Below are 25,319 nucleotides of genomic sequence, written 5' to 3' on the forward strand. Positions count from 1 at the left end.
TGGGCAATTTTTAGTTGTATGTATGTTATAAGCATAAATACCACAAACAACTTTCATAGCCTTATCAGGTTTGACAAGTTCTGCCTTCTTAAGTTCCATGGCCTCGACTTTTCTTGTGAGATTGGCCACTCTTGCATTTATATCATCTTCCTCTTTTAAAACATAAATTCCTTCCATTTCTTATAATTGAGTAGGCTTAGAAGTGGCGGTTCTTGAGGAGCTATCCCATGATTGTGTGTTTTCAACGAGTTTATTAAAATAATCCCACGCATCATCGGCTTCCTTATTCATGAATTCCCCATTACGCATCATTTTCACAAATTGACGCATGGGTGAGGTCAATCCCTCATAGCAAAAGTTTGTTATCTGTCATGTTTCGTATTCATGTTGTGAACATGAATTTATGATATCCTTATATCGCTCCCAACATTGGAAGAAGGTCTCATCCTCTTTTTGCACAAAATTCATGATTACTTTCCTTAAGGTATTCATTTTATGATACGAGAAAAACTTTTTAAAGAACTCTCTTGTCATCTTAGCCCGCGTGCCAATGGATCGTGGTCTTAAGGAATGTAACCACGACTTAACCTTTTCTTTCAAATAGAAAGGAAACAATTTCAGTCTTACTGTGTCCTCAAACACGTTTGGGAAGTGTAATGTAGATATTATCTCATCAAACTCTTTCATATGCAAGTATGGACTTTCATATTCTAGTCCATGAAACTTAGGAAGGAGTTGAATCACCCCCGATTTAACATCCACAGTTCCTACATTCAATGGGAATATCATGCAGGAAGGTGTACTCACCCCCATCGATTGTAAATAATCTCATAAAGAACAAGGCAGGGGTGCATGATGCACCTCATTCTCATCCTGGGCCTCCTCAACTGGGGGTTGAGGTTAATGTGCAGCCATCACTTCTACTGACTTAAAGGATCTTAAGAGGTGTTTAATCTGGTGATGGATAGGCAACCCTTTAACTAATCTCCTTCACTCAAGAGACGGAGAGTTGTCACGAACCCACTTAGGTATGAAACACTCGCAACCCTCAAATAACTTAAACAAATAAACCTAAAAAATAAGAAATCTAGAAAGAAAGAGAGTTGGAACGAAGTTACTTGATTAAAGTTGTTATGTTAGGGTTTAAAAAATTAAAAATAATAATAAAAAAAAAACAATGTTATTCTCTAAAAACAATTGCAGAAAAATCATAACCTAAAAGCATACCAGAAAAATAAACCCTAATTTTAACTTAATTCTAATAGTAATTAATCTCAAAAAAATGTAACCATAGTCCCTAGTAATGGCGCCAAAAACTTGTTCACAACCCCAAGTGTAGGGTCGCAATGTAGTAATAACTCGATGAGACCAAGGTCAAATCCATGGGGACTAAACTTATACGTATTCTGAAAGTAATTAGAAGTAGAACTAGAATAAGATATAAATCCAAATCTGGAATAAAAGAGAGTAATTGTGAATGAAGTATCAATAATGAAAAGAGAACTAAATCGCTAAGGATCCACTTGTAGCTATCAAGATGTTACCTTACTTAATTAAAGAAACATAATTAGAATTAGAGTCTTATCCTATCCAATTGGAAGATGGAACAATTCAATCAAATCTATAAACTTTTCATTGATCTAGTCCACACATGAAGGAGTATTGTGACGATTAGAACGTATTCCATTATCCTACCATGCCCAGGAGACAATGGTGAATAACAGGATTTACTAATCTCACAATCTCAAAACAGAAAAAGAAGATATTCAAAGCCATTACAGCATCTATTGTAATTTGAGTCACAATAAATCATAGAAAACTGAAAATATTCCTTAAAATTAAACTAAAAATAAATGAAGTTCAAGACAAACAAGAATCAAAGCAAGATAAACATCCCAACACGCTACAAGCTTCACCTCTTAGCCCTAGCTAAGAGGAATAGCCAACCAAGGACATGATTGAAACTGAATCCCCTAAATAAAACATTAAAAATAAATAAGGAAGAAAAACTCTTGGGAGGCTACTCTACCCTTTGGCTCTGCTCCTTGAAATATAATTCCTTTTTAGAACTCCTTAGAGAACCCATATTTATAGCCTTAGTCCGACCATCTTTGGAAACCGCCTCAAATTTACGCACTTTGTGTAACACCTTCAATGTCATCGAATGTAACTTGAATCCAGAAGTCGCGCCTTTTCGCACTGCGTAACTCTTCATGTCATCGAACATACCTTCGATGTCATCGAATAGTCCTTCAATGTCATCGAAGGGCATCCAAGTAATTGAGAATGTGTCCAAAGTGTTCCATTGAGTTGCTTCAGAAATTCACAAAAATCTCGATGTTATCGAAGTGCCTTCGATGTCATCGAGCAGGTCTTCGAGCAATCGATCAGGGCTTCGATGTTATTGAGAACTGCATCCAATTTTTCTAGCAACCAAACTTGATTTTCATGTAATTCTTCGATGTCATCGACCCGTGTTCGATGTTATCAAACACTGGCTTCGATGTCATCGATCGGTGGTCGATGACATAGACAGTGAAATTCAGATTCTATGAATTTTTACACTTTGTACTTTCGATTTCCTTCCTTCTCCGCTTGGTTTCATTAAATATTGGGGTCTTGAAATCTTCAATCTTGGTCTCCGAAGATCCATCCCTTGTTTGATGCCTCGTCATTGTAGCACAAGTGGGCGGACGCTGATGTGGGCAGGGCCTAATGGCCTCGCCACCAATGGTTGGCAGTGGGGTGGAACCTTGTCCCCACATCGGAAGAGTTGTCTGAAGTTGTGCTGGTTATATGCATGGTTCAGACCTTCCTTGTACGAGGCCTCCTGTGGGAGAAAAACCACCACTGTGTACTCTGATGGCAGTTGGGTTGGACAACATCATGGATGGGTAGGTGCTGATGTGGGCAGGGCCTGAGGGCCTAGGTGAGCTACCAGTATCCTTACCCCAAACGAGGCCTCCTGCGGGAGCAAAACCACCGCTGTGCACTCTGATGGCAGTTGGGTTGGACAATATCATAGACGGGTAGGTGCTGATGTGGGTAGGGCCTAAGGGCCTAGGTGAGCTACCAGTATCCTTACCCTAAATGAGGCATTCTGCGAGAGCAAAACCACCCTTGTACACTCTTATGGCAGTTGGGTTGGACAATATCATGGATGGGTAGGTGTTGATGTGGGCGAAGCCTGAGGGCCTGGGCGAGCTCTAGTATCCTTACCCTAAACAAGGCCCTTTGGGGGCAACCCCGAGAACAAAATCGTGCAGGTCCAGTGGGACCCAGAGTGGACAATATCATATAGTGCTGGTCAGACCATTACAAATGATATTAGAGCTAAGGATGGCTTTGCCCTTGGTGGGGGATATTGTGATGCCCCATCACTGTGGTCACACATGGGCCGGCACACTCGGGTGCACGCTGATGTGGGTGAGGCCTAAGGGCTTGGACGAGCTACCGGTGATTGGTAGGCTACTGTGCACACAGTAGAGGCTGAACTCTGTCCCACATCGGAAGAGCTGTCTGGAGTTGTGGTAGCTATAAGTGGGCTCCTTCCTTAACAGTCAAGACGCGTTTTAAAGTCATGAGCTTCGGCAAAGTGGACAATATTTTGTGTTGTTAAGTCGGGCCTTACAAATGGTATCAGAGCATTTGTAAGGCTCAACCCAACAACACAAGATATTGTCCGATTTGTCGAAGCTCACGGCTTTAAAACGTGTCATGTCTGTTAAGGGAGGAGCCCAACTTATAGCCACCACAACTTCAGACAACTTTTCTAATGTGGGACAAAGTTTCACCTTCACTGTGGGTATAGTAGTCTACCAACCACTGGTAGCTCGCTCAGGCCCTTTTTTAGGCCTCGCCCACATCAGTACAACCCTCACGGATTTGTTCTTACTCAGCGGAAGCACCAGGGTTGTACTGATGTGGGCGGGGCCTGAGGGGCCTAGGCGAGCTACTAGTAGACCCAAAGTGAACAATATTAGTCCTTAATTAGAATAACGTGTCCTGTGGGTGATGTAGCCCTGGTGCTTCCGCTAAGTAGGAACAAATCCGTGAGGGTTGTACTGATGTGGGATCTAGCCTTCAATAGTATAACGCGTTTTGGGGTGAGCCATGAGCTCGACCTCAAGAATAAAGTCATGCATCCTCAGGCAAAGCGCACAATATTATACTATTGAGGCTAGGTCGTTACAAATGGTATTAGAACTGAGGACAGTTCTGCCCTCGGTGGGGGATATTTTGATGCCCCGTCACTGCAGCACATGTGGGCGGGGCCTAATGGCCTGGGTGAGCTACTAGTGGTTGGTAGGCTATTGTGTTGGCAGTGGGGTGGAACCTTGTCCCACATCGGAAGAGTTGTCTGAAGTTGTGGTGGTTATATGTGTGGTTCAGACCTTCCTTGTACGAGGCATCCTGCGGGAGCAAAACCACCATTGTGCACTCTGATGGCAGTTGGGTTGGACAATATCATGGATGAGTAGGTGCTAATGTGGGCGGGGCTTGAGGGCCTGGGCGAGCTACCAGTATCCTTACCCCAAACGAGGCCTCCTGAGGGAGCAAAACCACCGTTGTGCACTCTGATAGCAGTTGGGTTGGACAATATCGTGGACGGGTAGGTTCTGATGTGGGCAGGGCCTGAGGGCCTAGGCATGCTACCAGTATCCTTACCCCAAACGAGGCCTCCTGCGAGAGCAAAACCACTGTTGTGCACTCTGATGGCAGTTGAGTTGGACAATATCGTGGACGAGTATGTGCTAATGTGGGTGGGGCCTGAGGACCTAGGCGAGCTACCAGTATCCTTACCCCAAATGAGGCCTTTTGGGGGCAACCTTGAGAAAAAAACCATACGGGTCTAGTGGGACCTAGAGTGGACAATATTGTACAGTGCTAGTTGGACCGCTACACCTTGCCTTAGTGATTCATGAGCATCAAATCTATCTTTTAACATTCTTTTCAATCCAAGCTCTTAGATTCACCTCACAATACAAACATGTATAAAATATACCCATTAAGCATTATCATGTTCATAAAACCAAGATATAAATAGGGGTAAATATGTAATATTTAACACTCAACAATTTGCTCGGTATTTTGGCCTAGTACAGTACATTCCCTACCCTCTTTCGCACAAATCATGCAACTAACCACCCCACAATCGCTTAGTGATGCTCAACTCAGGTGTGTATGCCAAACTTCATGCTTCTTATCATCTAGAGGCAAACGTTCTAGATCTCCCAAATTATGATGATCTACCGCAAGTCATGAATAGTTTCCTCAAAGGGAGAGTCATTATACTCGATTGTTGAACAATAGGGATCATGCCGAGTTGATTGGCCACTTTGCTTCTCAGTTAAGAAAGAAAAGAACAATAACTCCCCCTATCTCCCCTTCTGTAAAGAAGACAACCAAGAAACTGAGAACTAGATCAGCCGCTCTCCGTCCTCCAGTTCCATCGACTGAGGCTACTGACCTAATTAGTTAGGAGGTCACTACCGCCCAACATTGATACTCCAGTCTTCACTCTGCAACCATCAACAAACCTAAAGAATATTCATGATTTGGGAGATCTGCCCGCTCCACCACCGACAATACCAACCTTTACCCTATGACGCATCAATCACCTTAAGTTGTATTCAATAATAGATGATCAACCACTACTAACACCAGCAAAGCTGTGTCGACCGTTAAGTACTTCTTCGGCCGAAGTCGTATCCTCTTTTGAGACTTATTTCAAACATTACATACTGTTTCGGCCTTTCTGTTGCTGACTACTCTCAAGAGATCGAGGAGGGTTTGAAATGTCACCAGGAAGCCCATTTTAATAAATGATAGAATAAATGGTGGCAAGATAGAGAGAAATTGAATAATCATGATCTCCCTTTTGATGAGAAGTATCATCCGCCTCATCGTCCTAGTCCGCCACCATTCCTTACTTCCACTCGACCGCTGACGACCATAATATAAAATTCTCAAGCCATTAGAAATCGGCCTGTCATCTATGCCACTTGTTCTGACTTAGGTGGAGATCGCTTGCTCGTATCTGCTTATATTAAATTACCTGCTTATGCACTCATTGACTCCTGTTTTTCTTGTAGTTACTTGGGAACTAACACCGGCCAAGAAATAGATGGTTGTGACCCAACCACAACAACAATCAACAACAGCAATAACGGTCATCCAATATTCGCAATTCATACAACTATAGTAGCGACCTCAACAGTTTTGGTAATGTCGGCGCAACAACAACAACAGTAGCTTCAGCAGTTCCAGGGGTTCCTGACCCCATAATTACTGAGATTGTGACCATTGACTCGGAAATGACAGTCAATGCAGAGGGTATCCCTTCCAATAGTCCTCCTGAATTCAGCAATCTTCCTGAGGACTCGAAGTGCATGATACAAGTTCGCTTTAGCCCTGCATCAATTGCTCTGAGTGCGGTTGCGATGCCTCCCTCTTAGCCCTTCATTATGAAATTATTGTTGAGTGTGAAATATTACATAATTTTCTCATGTTGTAACTTGGTTTTTTGAGAATTAATGTGCTTAATTTAACTTATTACTCTTGTTTTCTCTTGCGAGGTGATTCTGAGAGCTTAAGGTGAAAAAGACATTAAAAGTATGGATTTGATGATCAAGAATTACTAAAGTTAGAGTTTGATCTTTGGTGGTCATGATTGAAGATTTTAAGAGTCTAAGATCCAAGAAAACCAAGTGAAGAAGGAAGAAAATTGAGATTATAAACTATAGAAATCTAGAATTGCTGAACGTGATAGTTCGATGATATCGAACACAACTTTGATGCCATTGAAGTAAGTGTTCGATGCCATCGAAGGAGGCTTGATCCTATTGAAGAAATCGAAGAAAATCAAGTTTGGTTGCTAGACAAAAAGATTCAATTCTTGATCCCATCGAAGACACGTTCGATGCCATCAACGCTAGTTTGATGACATTGAAATTATAATGAATTATGAGAGTTACTCGTTGGATGGTTTTGGTCATTTTTCAATCCCATCGAACACATATTCGTTGACATCGAAGCTAATTTAATGCCATCGAAGGTCGGGTGATCTAATCGAAGGACTTACAGAATACGCGCGGAACAGTTTCCAAATTTGAATCAAACTCGATGTCTGGACTTTGATGTCATTGAATGCCATCGAAGGTGTCGTTGAAGCTACATAAAGTTGTGTAAATTGAGGCGATTTCAAAGTCGATTCCTACAAAGCTTATAAATAGGGATCTCTTAGGGCTTTTTAAGTACGAATTATGGTAGGAGGAGTAAAGAAAGGTGCTAGAGAACTTCGAGGAGTCTTCTATCTTCTTCAATCCATCTGTTCTACTTAGTTTTTCATGTTTTGTTTTAAGAGTTTAGTTTCAATCATGTCTTTGCTTAAATAATATCTTAGTTAGAGCTAAAAAGTGAAGCTTGTAGTTTGTTTTAATGTTATTCTTACTTTGATTCAAGTTTTTTAATCTTCATGTTGGATATTTCATATTTATGGTTTAATTAAAGAAGTATTTTTAAATTTAACGGCAACATGATTGGGGGAGCATCGGGGAGCTGATTGAAGCATGGGAAAGCGGAGATCAAGCAACCCAAGAGGAGCATCAAAAGGCACTCGATCCGACAAGTGTCATATATAAGATTCCATGTTTATACTCCTTCATTATGTAGGTTGGTGTCACGCCCCAAACTCAGAAAACGGGCTCACAAAATTTTCGATCGTTGAATCCAGTGCTGACAGCCTCCGTGTACCCCATTCTCAGCTCCTAGCGATCATACCCAGATTCTGATCCTGGGATCCTATAAGGAGGATTTTCAACATGAATTTGTCTCGTAAGAAGCATAACCACAAGCATACTCAAATCATAAGAACAACATCATCACCACGTATCTATTAATATAATCATTTGAGTACAATACTGAAAATGAAATACATGCATATAATAAAATCTCCAGAAGATCTGCCACACGCTCCTCCCCCAGCTCGACTACGTCCTATCATCACCTGCACGCATCTATTGTACATAAACTTATAGAAAGCTTAGAGGGTGGTGTAAGTGTGTACACAAGATAAGTGTCAAGTATTCAATACAATGCCGTAATCATACAATATCGGAATTACTGGCATGAATCATAAGATATCAAAGTAAGCGAAAATACTGCAAGTCTATAAAAATGTCATCAACCTCATCTAGGATATGGGATGAAAAGACATATGAAGACAATGTCATATATAGAGGAAGTAATGTAAATCGGCTATGTAATGCAGAAACATAATGAACCAGATCTCAGATCTCGAGGATGCAATAAAATATGCAATTCGGAAGAGCTACTAATACCATCAGCTTTGTCTAGATCATATAAATGCAGAAATATAGCAACCCAAAAGCCTATGCCATGGACGTAATGCAATAAGCAGTGCGAATGGAATGACCATTCTAGAGTGTGAAGTCGAAATGATAGTACGTAGTATCGCAGGCTATGGGGTCCATCACAAGGGACTTCTATCCAAACTAGTCCCATACCTAATTTGGATAGTCCGACATAATGTGGTCGATTCCTGATCTCAGGTTAGTCGCACGCCCCAACCGAAATCCTGGCCATTGCGAATATACACTTAACAAACAGTTGCACACCACTAGCCCGAGTGGATAGTGAATGAATGTATGAGTATGCAACTCCTGCTCAATAAGTTCACATATCAATACTGTATATCACTGGGATCATCACCGGGGTCTAGTACACTCTACATGCAAATCGTTGCCCACTGACACACGACCATGCAAGTGGAAAAGACCTCACTATCCACCTGGCCAGTAGTCAGCCAATATATACCCAGCACGTCAATAGCGGACCCATTCATGAGCTGGTCAGACTTAGCCTAGCTATGCGCCCTACGCTTAGGCGGGTAAGGCCACACTCCCTCCCAACCGACCATGACATAGTGGGAGATGCGGCCTCCTGGTATTCGGCACTCGGGCACTCATGTATCCACTCGGTCTTGACATTGGGGCATCTCCTGGCCTCGGAGGTTTAGGGACTTTCACCCACGGACATCCAAAGTGCCTAAATGCTTGAACCAAACATTTTCAGTGTCCCATCTAGTCATCCACGATATGCTTGTGGAGGTCACAGCCCTAATGTCGCTAGGGCGTACAGTAATCACGATCACATAATGCAAGATGCATAAGTCATGTAATCTAATCATGCATCAATCCTGTACATATCGTGCGCTCATGTGAGATAACTTCCCCTATCAGGGAGTTTCATAGATCATCTGTGCTATGACGTATGCAATGATCAATCACATCTCACAATAAATATACAGATGATGCGTATGGGCATGTATCATGATGCTATGCTATCACATACTCATAATCAGTATCAATAACCGGCATCAACAATCGACCTTGACAATGTGGACATTTAACCAACATTACCCCTAAGGAATGGCCCTCATAGAGCCTAACATATAGTGGGCCCATGGCCTCACACAAGAGCCTAATATACAACACCATGGGTCTCACTTAAGAGCTTAATACACATCACGATGGGCCTTTCACATGAGGTCTAATATACATTACAATGGGCTCCATCGCCTGGCCCTCAAATGCACCACAATAGGCCTCATCACATAGGCTTCATATACATCACATTGGGCCTTAAACACGGGCTGAATATACCCCACATCGGGCCTCGTAAATCGGCCTCGACAATCGAAATCAGAATTAGCCTTAACAATCGGCCTTGATAATCGAAATCGGTAATCAGCCATGACAATCGGAATCGGCAATCGGCCATAAAAATCAGAATCGGCAAAAGACCACGATAATCAGAATCGATCAATAATTAGCCTCGGCAATTTGCAGCGATGAGAATGGACCTAACAAGGCCTAAGGAAAGGTCACAATGTGGACATTTAACCATCATTGCTCATCAATGTGGACGTCAAACCACCATTACTCCTAAGGCATGGCCGCCAAAACATCATGACATACATCATAGTGGAATCTCACATCACAATGGGCCTCATATACATCACAGTCGACCCACACAAAGGTCTCACATACCTTAAGTGGGTCGTATCATGTGAGCCACTCCAATGGGTCAATCATGCATCAAATGGGCTACATCAAGTGGGCTGAATCAAAGGGACCGATTCAAATTGGCCGAATCGAATGGGCTAAGTCGAATGGGTCGAGTCAAATGGGCCCCCAAATACATCAAACCGGGCCTTAACCCATGGGCCCCAAATACATCACTTTGAGCTTCTCAAATACAACAAGTGAGCCGCATTACTTGGGCCGCACCATTTATCCAACTATAGAGATCATTTTAGTGCATTATCCTACCAATGAATTAGATCAAAAGATCATCTGGACCATACCACAAATAGTAGTGGTGATAATGATTCCCACGATTAAATTCCAATGGGCTCACTATGGTATTTATTTTCTATCCAGTCTATGCATAAGGTCACAAAGACCTAGATATGGAGGAAAAACAAATATTATATTGATCTAGACCCCTATAATCCCAAAGGGTTTTCAATGGTGGGTGTTCATCCCGCCGTCCTCTGCAATGTGGTCCATTTGAAATTGGATCTGCCTTAGTCTCAAGCCGTGAGACGGGGTCGCCAAATGGATGGACGGTAGGAATACAACACATGCATCATTGTGGGGCCGTACCTAGCATGACACGCCAGTTGATGGACGGTTGAGGTGGAAAATAGTTGGACGGCATGGAATGAAACTCATACATCAAGGTGGCATCCTCATCCAAAACGGATGGACTACATGAGTGTGAAAATCCATCAGGGGTGGGGTCAACCCACGTGGCCCACAGCTCACCAGATGAATGGATGGACGATGTGGGTAAGACCCATACATGACAAGGGCCCCACGTAATCTGGATGGACGGCGTGCTTGTCATGCTTGCTGCACTGTCCAGCAACTAGATGGTGCAGATATATACATCATGGTGCAGTCCACGTAGTGGCGACTATAGTATATATTATATAATATAATATAATATACCATAATATATTATAATATATAATATAATATAATATAATATAATATAATATAACATGTCATAAGAAAAGCCACCATCCAGAGACCCCTGGATGCTTTGAACAGTGCTGATTTAACACACGAGGTCATGGTGGGTCCACAAGTGTGGCCCACCTCCTAGTATAATATATATATTATATTTAATATACTAATAACGTCCAGGCCTGGATGGCTTGGACAACACATACATCAAGTGTAGCCCCACACCAAGGGTGCGTCCCACCGTCCCTGGACAGTGGATGCATCACACGCATCATGGCGTGGCCCACTCTAATGGCTGGACGGCATGGATGGATCCCACGGACCTGGATAGAGAGGAAAAATAAATTTTATAATGATCCAAAACTTTTGTAAACCAACCGGGTTCCAATAGCAGACATTCAATCTCCACTATTTCTTATGACATAGACCACCTGAGCTCTGATTTATGGGTGAATTTTGGGGTGGCCCACTGCACTAAGGGGCCTGTGTTGATGTTCAAAACACATCACAGTGGGGCCCACAGTTAGGACCCACGGTCCTTGGCCACTATCCACAACGTAGAGGACGCTGCTGCACCGTCCTCTAGATGGCAGCAGCAGCAGCGTCAGCTACTTTTTTTTAAAAAAAAAATTGTTTTATATTTTTCCATGGTTTTTCTTAGGTAAGGCCCACATCCGAAAAATCTAGTCCAGCCATTGGATTCTATGGCTCATGATGGACCAAACAAACCCAATATTCAAGGTATTTTGGTGTGTAAAAACATCACAGTGGGCCCTAGTAGCCTTAAACGGTAGAAATCACAATTTTCTACAGTATGGCCTGCTTGATTATTGGGTAGGCCTCATTTTTCGGCTCAACGCCTTAAATGAGCTGGGGAATGGAATGGACGGTGTGGATTAAACCCATACATCAAGGTAGGGCCTGCATGAGCAGCCCACCTAAAAGTTTGGAATCAAGTAAATAGTTTTGTTTCCAGTTCACGTCCAGCGTCCCTGGACACTAGACAGTTTGGGTCACAGCACATGTATGAGGTGAGCCTTGCTCAAGTGGGCCACCAAATGCACAGATGGTGTGGATATACATCAAGTGGGGTACGTCCAGGTGGGCCACATGGCCACATCATCACAAAAAAAATGAAAAAAGGAGAGAGAGAGAGAGAGAGAGAGAGACGGTGATAGAGGGACCCCGCCACTATGGGCCTCTCATGGTTATATCACATAAATCAAAATGGGTCTCACCAACAAGTGGGCCCTAAAATAAGAATCAACAGTGGATCACCCACCTATTACACTCCTCCTTAATCCCTTAGCCTCCTTAACTCCTTGCCTTCAATGTTGATGGAGGTAGATGATGAATGAATGGTTGAGATGTGAGATGAGAGGGTGGGCCACACTTGGCTTGGGAGAGAGGAGCTTGGACATGTGGTGTTGCTTGGGAGTGAATGGGAATGAGAGAGAGGGGTAAGTGATGGGTGAAAAGGGATGGGATGATGTGGTGGTTGTAAGGAAAGGAGATGGGGAAGCATGGGCTTAGTTGAAAATTGTGTAAAAGAGGGATGGGTAGGGGAGAGAGAGAGAGAGTTGACTTGTGGAAAAAGGAGAGATGGAGCTTATACTTGAGGTATAGGGTGTACTTGACTTGAGCGATTGATTCATTGATGGGACATATTGTAGAAATTCCTTCAAAATTTGCAACGCACAGCGTTTTCCTGAAAATGAACGTGTGCCCACATCTTTTAGCCCGAGTATCGGATTGGTGCGCGAGTCATGGCATTGGAACAGCGGCGACGGCATGGTCACTAGGGTACAAGTTTCGGGTCAAGCCGACTTTGGTATGCATGACTCGTCTTAGGATCGCACGCAAACGTCGGATACAGGTCGAGGGTTGTTGGAATTTGACTGGGAGGACCGCTGAAGCGTACAGAGACTAGGATACAGGTCTTACAGTTGGAGTGTAAGAGTTTGTGTCTAAACTCACTTAGGTTCTTTCGTATAACCCTGGCTCTTCCGTAGAGCCTAAATTTTGTAGTTCTTGTGTAGGACTAAGGTTGTTAATTAGCCTAAGAAAAAACCAACCAAATTCTTTTCATAAGCCTCCGGCAGGAGAATACGTATTAGGTTTGGGAGTAGGACCCTTGCTCTTATGAAGGGCATAAATTTCAGGTTCAGAAGTAGGACCTTGGCTCTTATGTAGGGCCTAAATCATTGGGTTCATGTGTAGGACCTTAGCACGAGAGTAGAGCCTAAATTGTTAGGTTCGAGATTATGACCCTTGCTCTTGTATAGGGCATAAATTTTAGAGTCCTTGTGTAGGGCTGTAAAGGTTAGAGGTGAACTTAATCTAAAACCTCCAATAGTGAAATTCGATACACTCATGGGTTGAGTGCGTTCACCAGAAGTAGAGTAAGTAAGTAGTCGAACCACTATATATACTTATGTTTGGAATTGTTATTTGTGTAATTATTTAATTGTGCATATATGTGTTTGAATGTTTAATTACACATGTATGATTAGCTGAATGCTTAGTGATTAAATAGGTAGCACATCTCACATGCACATATACACTATTTATATAGATTAGTTGCTTATTTGCATATCATTTGTAATCTATGTGATTGGACCCTCTATTGGCTTGGAAGCCTTAGAGTTACATTGCCTTACTTAGTTTAATTACTTTTAGTTTAAGTTAGGCATTGTTGTTTTTAATTGGGATAATTTTAAATAGGTCTTAGTCCCCCCCCCCTTTTAGGATGTAACCTTCATTCTCTAACTCCACCTTACTTCCACACTTAAAATGCATAAGCAGTATATGAATAGAAGAGTCTGAGACTTTCATGGGATTTTAATCTAAACTGAATGATAATTACAATTCTATGTGGGGTTTAGGAGAGATGATTCTAGAAGGTTATATATGTAGAAAAATACTTAAATCTCTACTGGATAGACTCACTCCCAAGATAACCTAGATAGAAGAGTGTAGAAATATAGATGAGATGAAAGTAAAGCTACAAACATATGAACTACACTTTAAGGCCTCTTCTAGTACAAAGAAATTAACCATCCTTAAAACATCTCATAGGCATTCACATAGGCATAAAGTTATTAAATTTGAAAGTGATAATGATAACGAGGACGATGATAAGGATTTTGAAAGAAAATTAAAAAAATCTCAAATTGAGTAGAGGGAAGAGTTGTGACAAAAAGGAGAAGATGGTTGAGAATTGTAAATGCAAATATGTTAAACCACCTAAGCATATCAAATGTTATAATTGTTAGGGTTATGAACATATTGCCACTGATTGCCCTTATAATGTAAGATCTAAAGGCAAGGGTATGGCGACAATATGGGATGATACGGAAGAGTTCGAATTCACTTCGGAAGACTCCTCTACTATTAAAGACCTTTGTCACTTATGTGTCTTATTGGCCTACACTGCAGTATCCCTCCCTAAAGACTTAGGATACCATAACACCTTAAGGAGGTAATGTTAGAAGGTCCCTTAGGGCTGAATTAAAAATCTGAGGATTCTAGCCTTATCTTGTGCTTAATTAGTAAATCTAAGGATTATAACTTCATTTATATTAATAGTTTAAGCTTTAAATTTGTTGAATTTTTATATCACATATTTTATCTTACATTATCACTGATTATCCCTAATTTGATTCGTATATCTTTTGAATGACCAAAATAAGCATGTTCTATGTTTTAATGATTATATGCACCCTTTAAACCCCTGTTAGTATATGCCTTATAATTGATAAATCTATTACTTATAGAGATATTCCATGCTATGTTTTTATTAGTATATTTATGGGAACAAACTCTTTGTTAAATACTGACAAAAAATGGGAGAAAGATTAAGTACCACTAAAATAATGAATTCTATTTTGCAGGGTTTGTTTATTGTTGCAAGAATTGATGAGATATGTGGAGCAATTATGGGGGAGCATTACTAATGTTACATGTCTCAATTCCTGTATTTAAATTTGTAAATCATTGTAATCTTAGACACGTAAAATTTAGTATTGTTTTGGTATATCATTGGTATGAACCATAACATGGTCTACGTTAGGTTTTTGTCACGTAATTGACAAAGGTGTAGATTATTAGTGCACTGATTTGTGTATCGTATTTGTCAATCACATTATTACATGTGTCATGTAGTCAGTTGAGCCCTTGGAAGCTTAACCTTTTAATAGAAGGCATTCGGTTCTTGAGCATTTAGATAAGTATTGGTGCAATAAAAGCTTGGGTGATTTCATGACCATATCCCTCATCCTAAGTCTCTAAGTAAATAAGATTTAAGTTATATTTCTTATGATTTATAACTTGAAAGAGGATTCCAACCAAAATGTTGAAGATAAACTTAATCTCTACCTTGTTTTAAAGATTAGACTTGAACTTATAGTCAAATCATTCTCTAAACCCTCTAGAACACCCATATAGGTGAATCCTGTATGATTACAACATTCCCACTTATTGTAGGAGAACTCACCAACCTCCCATCACCTTGGTCACCGAAAGGAGCATCTCATGCAAGGTGGTTGATCTTTAAGCTGAAGCATTGACGATGCATTGACATCACGATCGAGGGGAGCTGATTAAAGCACGAAAGAACATTGATCAATCAACCTGATAAGGCACTATAAAAGGAGCTCAATCCAACAAGTTGTCATTTATAAAGTCTATGTAAACTCCTTGTGTATGTTCAGCTTTAACATTTATAATCTTTAGAGCTCAATCCAATCGGAGTCTACCACCGGAGTTTACACGCATAGCCCATGGCCCACCACGTGTAAACGCCTTCATTCCCTAGCTCTGCCAAGTTTCCACGCATAGCCCGTGGCCCACCACGTGCAATTTCAAAAGATACTACCTCATCTACCAAAAACACACCCCTCATAAGTTGTCTTTGTTGGATGGACAGTCCTTTTTTTCCTGCTCCAATCATGATAGGCCCATATGGTTGCATGGTCTAGTCATCCAGACCATCTAGATGGGACTATTGGGGAGGAGATGCCACCCAATAGAACATTCCCGGAGTGTTGTGGGACCCATTGTGTTGTGTATATGTCCTCTAAGACATTCATCACATGTTTCCAACTTTAATGAAGCAAAACAACAAAAATTAGGCCATTCCAAAGCTCAAGTGGGCCACGCCATGTGAATTTAGGATGGGGATTGAGTACTACCCACACCCGACTCTAGCTAGGAATTGACGAGTTTTGAGGGACCAGTGGATTTTATCCCCATCGCTCTTCCAATTTTCCATATCATTTTAGGTATTAGCCAAAAATGAGGCAGATCCAAGGCACAAGTGGATCACACTATAAAAAGAAGCGATGCTAATGGCACCCACCATTGAAACCTTCCTAGTGTCCACTGTGATGGTTAATTTCCATCTAATCTGCTAATAAGGTCACATGTACCCGAATTAAGGGAAAATATGAATATAAGCTTGATCCAAAACTTTTGTGGCCTCTAAAAACTTTTTAGGGATAGATGTTTAATTCCCGTTGTGTGGTCTACTTAAGCCTTGAAACTGCCTCATTTTTTGGGCTTGTACCATAAAATGAGGTAAAAAAATTAATAAACAATGTGGATAAAACCCATACACCACGGTTACCCCTTGTAGCCCTTGTTCGTTTGTAGCTAAGGAGAGGTGAGGGTAGTACCTAATCCATGTCTGGGAATTTGCATTATTCCCTTGTTGCTTGGATTTGGTAGTGATGCCATGACTAGAGCTGGCCAGGACTCGACTCGACTCAGTGGATCCGAATCGACTGACTCGGTCGGATCCGACTTGACCCGAACTGAATGCCAGTTTCGAATCAAATCGAGTAGACCCACGCAGATCCGAATTCCAACCGAGTCGAGTTCGGGTTATATGGTAACCTGACCCGACTCAAACCGAAATCCGATATGGTCGAACCCGATCCGATCCGATCCGAAACCCAACTTGGACTGGTAATCGGGTAGTATATATTCAAAAGAAAAAAAAAATCCTAAACCTACCCATTCCTAACCCTAGTAGCTGGCCGCCGCACCTAATTTGATCCCGGAGTCCGGTTCCTCCTCATCCTCCTCCTCCTCCTTTGGCACCCTTTCGTATGGCTCCTCATCCCCATCCTCCTTCGGCACCCTTCCGCCCGATTCCCCTCTCTCTCTCTCTCTCTCTCTCTCTCTCTCTCTCTCTCTCTCTCTCTCTCTCCACCGTCCACATAGGCAGCAGCCCAGGTCCGGTCACCTGTCTGTATAGGCAGCAGCCCCGGTTCGGCCACCCGTCCGAACAGCAGCATTAACATACAGGTAATTTCTTTTTATTTTTATTTTTATTAAATGGCCTGGTCCGCTGTGATTGATCAGCCTGGCCCAATGTGGTTCATCTGGGCCGACTCGGGATCGGCCTGGGTTCGCTCTGTGGTGCGGCCGGCCTTGACCCGATCTAGTTGAGCTTTTGACCTAATCCGAACCATAGCCAACTTGATCTAACTCGGTATCTCTGACGAAGTTGGACTCGGTTCGGATCGGCCCAACCAAGATCCGGTTAGGATCGAGTCAGGCCTGCTGGACTCGGTACCGAGTCGGATCGAGTTTGGGTCAAGGGTTTCACAATACCGGATCGAGTCGAGTTGGACCTAACTCGGTCCGACTCGACTCGATGCCCACCTCTAGCCATGACCGGGCTCAATACTGCCGTACTAAAAAATTATGTCACCCTACCATGATGTGTTTTATCCACCACATCCATTCATTTTGCAAGCTCATATTAGGACAGGCGCTCATTTTTCCAAAGCTCAAGTGGATTACACCACATGAACCAATGGTGCTAATGACCCCTATCATTGAAACCTTCCTCAGGCCCACCATGATGTTTTTTTTCCATCCAACCTGTTCAAAAATTCACATAAACTTGGATGAAGGGAAAACACGAAAACCTAACTTGATCGAAAACTCCTATGGGTCACAAGAAGTTTTCAATAGTAATTGTTCAATCCCCACTATTTCCTATGCTATGGTCCACTGGAGCTTTGAACGTGCCTTATTTTTAGGCTCATGTCCTAAAAGAAGCTAGCAAAACGGATAGAAGGCGTGGATAAAACACATAGATCATGGCGGGGATCACAGAGCTTCGACCAGTACCAACCAGTACCAGGTCGGTAACAACCATAGATCTATCATCACGTGGGCCCATACTGCAAACAGATTAATAGTTTAGAAACTTCAGCTAAGTTTTTCAAAGCCATTCATTTGCTGCTGATCATTTGATTATTGGTTGGACTAGGGCCTCAATATAGTGGTGCCGCTCTGATGGATGGATTGGATCTTGAACCTATCATTCCATGCTGGCACATGCATGGCGTGTACATTAGCAAAGCTTGCATACCACGTATAAACTGGCTGTGTTCACTCTGCCAACTGTTGCAAGCCTTGGCAGGTATGAACTTAACTTCCCACAGTTCCAATTTAATGGAACTTTCGGTGTCTACAATGTAATAATAAATGACGTTGGGTCAGCCTGACGGATCATTGAACCTAACTTGGTAATAAATGGGCATCTATTCGGACATGGGCCCATTAGGCCTTACTAGGTACAAAATATTAATGCGTTGGACTCTGCCTAACTAACATGGGACCCGACTCTAAATGCGTTGGATTTGGACCACAAAACATGGTACGAGGATTCGAGGGGGAGCGGGATTACGTGTTACCCGGGTAACATCTTACACTGTGTTTCCCAGACCCTGGGGCCTACTTTGATATATGTGTTGCATATCCACGCCGTCCATCCATTTTTCCGTTTTATTTTAGGGCATGGTTCAAAAAATGAAGTAGATCCAATCTCAAGTGAACCACACAGTAGGAATTGAATGTCCACCATTGAAAAGTTCTTAGGAATCACAAAAGTTTTAGATCAAGCTGATATTTGTTTTTCCCATTCATCCAGGTCTGTGACTTATCAACATGTTGGATGGCAAATAAACATTACGGTGGGCATTAGGAAGTTTTTAATGGTGAGCATTCAATGACCACTTTTTCATATGGTGTGGTCCATTGAGATATGGATCTATTTCATTTTTGGTAGCATACTCTAAAATGTGTTGGAAAAACTGATGGAGGGCATGGATATATACTACACATACATCCAGGTAGGCTGCACAGTCGGTGTAACACTCATTACAGTGTTACCCGGGTAACACCTGATCCGCTCCCACTCGAGGTACGAATTGACCAGTATGGAGAAAATTACCATTGTAGACGCTACCTTTTATCCTACGTCTTTTATGAGATATCTGAAACTTAACTTCCCAACTTAGACCTTACACGGACAGACAGCAAATTTGAGGACGTAAATACCCCTAATTTTCACCGCCATTCTCTTCCTTTCACTCCCTTTCCTTGCTCCATTTCCGGAAAAAAAAAAAAAGAGAGAGGCAAAAAATCATTTTCCTGCACGAAAGTCTGTTACTTGGATCGCACCATTCTCTCACTAGATCCCACGCTCTCCATACATCTATATTTTCTCAATTTTCTGAAAATGGTCCCTCCACGGAAGAAAGCACAAACCACAGGTATAATGTAGTATATTTCCCTAAACGGTGTAAATTTTTTGTGGGCTATTGAACTGCTGGATGAAGCTCACATCTTGGTTTTCGATTCATCCATGTAAAAATCATCCTATGAACATGATGGATTACAAATAAAACATCATTGTGGGGCATAGCAAGGTTTCTACGGTGGAACCACCGTTTCCTATGATATGATCCACTTGATATTTCGATATGCTACCATTTTAAGCTTAAACCCTTACTTTAGATGGAAAAATGGATGAACATCATCGATAGTCCACATACATTCAAGGTGGGCCCAACTCAGTTAACTCAGTACGATAAGAGCGTACTCAGCAAACTATAAATCCAATTTGCGAGAGGTTTTGGTCCATTTGACCTACTTCTCGGCAATATGCTTGAGTCGTCGCCGACATTCCTAGTTCATGACTGGTGAAATTCCCCGAGCAATTCATAAATTTGACAGAGATATCATAAAAATATGATGGAGAACTTCCACGGATTCATGTAATGTAACAGAAAATTTTATGAACCGCTTGGTCAATTTCATTAACTACTTGGTCAAATTCACTGAAGAGAAATTGAATTTCATGTAAAGCTCGGTCAATTTCATTAACTGCTCGGTCAAATTCACCGAAGAGCAAATTGTTAGGCTAGTTCAATTTCATTTAAAGTTCATTCCAATTCATGTTAGCCTTGCTAAATTTGATGTTAGCCTCGTTGAATTTCAAGTTAGCCTCACTCAATTTCAAGCTTGCCTCGGTCAAATTCATGTTGCCTCGCTCAATTTTTAGCTTGCCTCGCTCAATTTTTAGCCTGCCTTTCTCAATTTTTACCTTGCCTCGATCAAATTCTAGGTTGTCTCGCTTAATTTCTAAGTTGCCTCACTCAATATCTACATTACCTCGCTCAATTTCTAGATTGCCTTGCTCAATTTCTACGTTGCCTCGCTAAATTTCTAGGTTGCCTCACTCAATTTCTACCTTGCCACGTTCAATTTCTAGGTTCCCTCGCTCAATTTCTAGATTGCCTCGCTCAATTTCTACGTTGTCGTGCTAAATTTCTAGGTTGTCTCGCTCAATTTCTAGGTTCCCTCGCTCAATTTATAGGTTGCCTCACTCAATTTTTACATTACCTCGTGCAATTTCTAGGTTGCCTCGCTGAATTTCTAGGTTGTCTCTCTCAATTTCTAGGTTGTCTCACTCAATTTCTACATTACCTCGCTCAATTTCTACGTTGCCTCGCTTAATTTCTAGGTTGTGTTGTTCAATTTCTAGGTTACCTTGCTGAATTTCTAGGTTGCCTCGCTCTATTTCTAGGTTCTCTCGCTCAATTTCTACGTTGCCTCGCTCAATTTGTAGGTTGCCTCGCTCAATTTCTAGGTTCCCTCCCTCAATTTATAGGTTGCCTCGCTCAATTTCTATGTTGCCTTGCGCAATTTCTAGGTTGCCTCGTTAAATTTCTAGGTTACCAATCTCAATTTCTTGATTGCCTCGCTCAATTTCTTGATTGCCTTGCTCAATTTCACCTTGCCTCGCTCAATTTTTTAAATTTTTTCGCTCAATTTCACCCTGCCTCGCTGAATTTCATGTTTCCTTCACTCATTTTCTACTTTGCCTCGCTCAATTTTTAGTTTGCCTCGCTCAATTTCAAACTCCCCTCACTCGATTTCATGTTTCCCTCACTGAATTTTCAGTTTGCCTCGCTTAATTTCATGTTTCCCTCTCACAATTTCTAGTTTGCCTCCCTTAATTACCAACTTGCCTCGATAAACTTCTAATTTGCCTCGATCAATTCATGCTTGCCTCTCTTAATTTCACTTGAGTTTTATTCGATTTATGCTTTGATTTCAACTACGTTTAATTTTTTATGTTATGATTCATCAAGTATATAGTGAACTTTATTTTTTGATATATTTTTCATTACATGTTTGTAGGTGACAATTCTTATTCTCAATTCCCCAACCCATCCTCTAAGTGTTCATTAAAATGGTAGTTCGACATGGTGAAGGGTGGATTAGAGAAGCATGATACTCAGCTAAGTCTGTTTAAGCAATCCCCATTTTTCTTCTTATTGCACATCTCATCATTTCGATTTATATGGTTGTGTCTTTCTTCTACAGGTAAGAACTCTTTCTTTATTCTACATGATTATATTCAATTGTGGATTTTTAACCTCATGCAATCTCATTATAACATATATGGGCTGTAGAGAAATTACCGGCCTTACGAGAGTATATTATTTCGTATGTTCCCTCACAAATTTCACGTTTCATTCAATATCGAGGCTGGAAGGGTTGGAGGTACAACAAAATACATGCAATTTTTTAGAGCGAAGCTGTAAGTATATGTATTTCTCCACCGTTCACTTTGCTTAATTTGACACTTATACTCCATATATTAACATCAGTCTGGGTTCTTTTGCAGACTATATTAATAAAGAACTTGGAACCCACCCTATGAGAATGGGAAACGGACACCGTTCGCTTGATCCGTGATAGTTTTCAGGTGAGATATTATGAACGTTTATTAAATTTTTAGTTATTTAATTCACTGTTCGATAAACCCAATGTCATGATAAAAGTATCCCGACTCTCATATCTTCATTGATACATTTTGTAGGTCATTGAAACCCAGGATGAGGATGAGGGTAACAAGAATGATGATGAGGATGCGGAGGGATCAACGGAAAGTGATGAAAAAGGCGTACAAGGAGAGGGATCGGGGGGGAATATCGTGAAGCCAGCTCTTTTGATGGATGAATTTAGGGTTGAGAGAGATGAATTGAAGAAGGAGAGAGAGGAGTTGAAGAACGAGAGAGATGAGCTGAGGAAAGAGAAAGAAGAGTTGAGAAAGAGAGAAGAGAAGCTCGATGAGAGGGAGGGGTTGTTGAAAGAGAAGGAAGTGTTGAAGATGGAGAGAGAAGATTTGAATGAGAGAGCATGGTTGAAGAAGGAGAAGGAATTGTTTTTTAAGGAGAAAGAGGAGTTGAATAGGCAGATGTGTGAGTTATTGAGAGAGACTGAAAATTTAGCAAAGGAGAGGGATGACTTCAAGAAGGAGAAGGAAGATTTCTATACACAGAGGGGGTAGTTTTTAAGGTAGGAGGACGAGGAGTTGAAGAAGAAAGGGGAAGTAGAGGATATGGAAGAGAAAGAACAGGGAAATGGAGAGTTAGAGGTGCAATCGTATATTATGGCCGAGCATACTCTATTGGATGAAGCACCCGTTTCTCCTCCCATTTATGTAAGGAGAACTAAAAGGGTAATGAAGCCATCCTATTATATAGTTTCTCCATTCTTATCCCTGTCTTCGATCGATACAACCACTAACGTGGTGAGCCGACCTGAGGAAGCTATAAACTTTCATACATCTCCGATATCATTTTGTATACAAATGGATCCATTCAGGATGCTATCAACAGATGAACTAAAAGAATTAGAGAACTACTATGGAGTAAATGAGGAGACAACAACGGCTTCATGGTTCAATTCTATATGGGTAGATGATGCGTGGGTTGATAGTGTGGTAAGCATTCGTAATTGAGTGTTTATATACATTGACTTTCATATATTTATATCTTATATTCGATTATTGTTGAATCATATTACTCTGTGGATTAGGCTATCGACAAATATGTTGAATTCTTAGAAGAAATGCAGTCTGACCTTTCAATTGCATATCCCAAGGATTGCAAGTTCTGTCCCACGTATTTTACAGTAAATGTTTACTTCGGATTATCGCTAATATGTTTTTTCTATTAATTCATATTTTTGCTACTTGTATTGATCTTTGATTACGTTTGTAATAGCTATCCCTTCAAGTAAGTATGTTGAATCTAAAGGTGTATCGAGACTCCAAGTTTGCTTCGTGCGAGGTTGGTAGGTGAGATAAGCAATGTCGTCGCAATTGCCAAGCAGTGGGATAAATCACACGTCAAGGCAATTTGGTGTTGTGAACGGGCAATGCATTCGTCACATAACATCAAGCCTGGTTGTAATGTGTTTTATGATCATGTTTTTACTGATCGCTCAATTTCTTAAACATGGACAAGTTTATGTACCCGTGAACCATAATAACTATCATTAGTTCTCGTTGGTTGTATATCCAAGACAACAAGAGATCATTATTATTGATAGCTTAATGTCAAATGATCTCCTAAAGTATAAGCAAAAGATCAAATTGATGACGGAGGCGCTCCCCATTCTCTTCCATGCCACTGGAGACGTCACCGCGCTTGAAGGGAAGACTTGGACCGCCAAAGAAGAGAAATCTGTGCAGAAGCAAAGCAATGGTTTTGACTGCAGCATATTTGTAATGAAATTCATCAATATACTGTGCAGTGGTGGCACCTTGGAGGGAACAAACATGTAAAAATTCACTGCCGTTTGGAGGAAGTCGATAGTGTATGATTGTTTGTCTGTAACCTGAAAATGATACTTGATGTAGGCATGGGATGAAAAGGGAAATTTTGTGGAATGTTATATTATATATAGTGTTGTATATACCCCGTGCAATTTGTACTTCAGGAAAATTTATAATGAATGAAAATTCATAACTTGTAAATGTTCTCTCGCTCAACTTTCATGTTTGCTTTGTTGAACTTCTAGTTTGCCTCACCTAATTTCAAGTTCCCTCGCTCACCTTCTACTTTCCCTCGCTCAATTCTAGGTTCCCTCGCTCAATTTCTAAGTTGCCTCGCTCAATTCTAGGTTCCCTCGCTCAATTTCTAAGTTCCCTCGCTCAATTCTAGGTTCCCTTGCTCAATTTCTAGGTTGCATCGCTCAATTTCTAGGTTCCCTCACTCAATTTCTAAGTTCTCTCACTGAATTTATAGGTTCCCTCGCTCAATTTATAGGCTGCCTCACTCAATTTGGTTGCCTCGCTCAATTTCTAGATTCCCTTGCTAAATTTTTAGGTTCCCTCGATAAATTTCTAAGTTGCATCACTCAATTTCTAGGTTCCCTCGCTGAATTTCTAGGTTGCCTCACTCAATTTTTAGGTTGCCTCGCTCAATTTATAGGTTGCCTTGCTTAATTTATTAGCTGAAAATTGAGCCATGCAAACAAGGAATTCAGTGAGGCCTCGCTCTAATTCAGAAGATAGTAAGCTTGCCATGATCGAGGCAACCTAATAATTGAGCGAGGCAAGGTAAAAATTCAGCGAGGAAGACTGAATTTGAGTCAGGGAAACATGAAGTTGAGTGAGGCAAGATGAAAATTGAGCGAGGCCTACAACCGGGACTAAATACAAGTAATAGGTTCCAAAATGGTCATATTGAAGGGGAAGAAAGTATACTGAATATGTCTTATACATCAAGTCGGGATACGAGCCTACAATCGGGCCCATTACACATTTAAAGCTCTCATTGGTATAAGAGTTCCGCATAGTCTGACTACTGTCGACCGTCTAAGTTCAATCCAAGTCGATTGAACAAGTCAAATGTGGCTAACTCAGATCAAGCTGCTCCTTAATTCAAGCGGTTAGTCAATGTTCTCGAAGAGGGAAGAAAATCACGTCTCCGTAACTTGATAATCACTACGATACTCTAGCATAATGTTATCCTTTCTCGGTCAGCCTCCTCTTTCCTTACATTCCCTTCTCTTTCCCTTGCTTCTCCCTTTAGAAACCCCTAGGTTATGGGCTTTAGATTTTGGAGAGTCGCATAGTTCAAGAGTTTCCTTGAAATTGCA

General features: G+C 41.3%; 1 protein-coding gene and 1 non-coding gene across 2 annotated transcripts; both read left to right on the forward strand.

Annotated features, from left to right (window-relative positions):
- The first annotated feature begins 379 nt into the window (after positions 1-379).
- LOC131223206 (small nucleolar RNA R71) lies at positions 380-486 on the forward strand. Its single transcript, XR_009160337.1, has one exon. It is a non-coding gene; the product is annotated as a small nucleolar RNA R71 (small nucleolar RNA).
- Positions 487-6,317: 5,831 nt separating this feature from the next.
- Positions 6,318-22,719, forward strand: LOC131247669 (uncharacterized). Its single transcript, XM_058247742.1, has 2 exons — positions 6,318-6,401; positions 22,249-22,719. The coding sequence occupies exons 1-2, from the start codon at positions 6,318-6,320 to the stop codon at positions 22,717-22,719; spliced, it is 555 nt and encodes a 184-aa protein (XP_058103725.1).
- Positions 22,720-25,319: the final 2,600 nt, after the last annotated feature.

This window comes from Magnolia sinica, chromosome 1 (genome assembly GCF_029962835.1).
Source record: "Magnolia sinica isolate HGM2019 chromosome 1, MsV1, whole genome shotgun sequence".
Classification (NCBI taxonomy): Eukaryota; Viridiplantae; Streptophyta; class Magnoliopsida; order Magnoliales; family Magnoliaceae; genus Magnolia; species Magnolia sinica.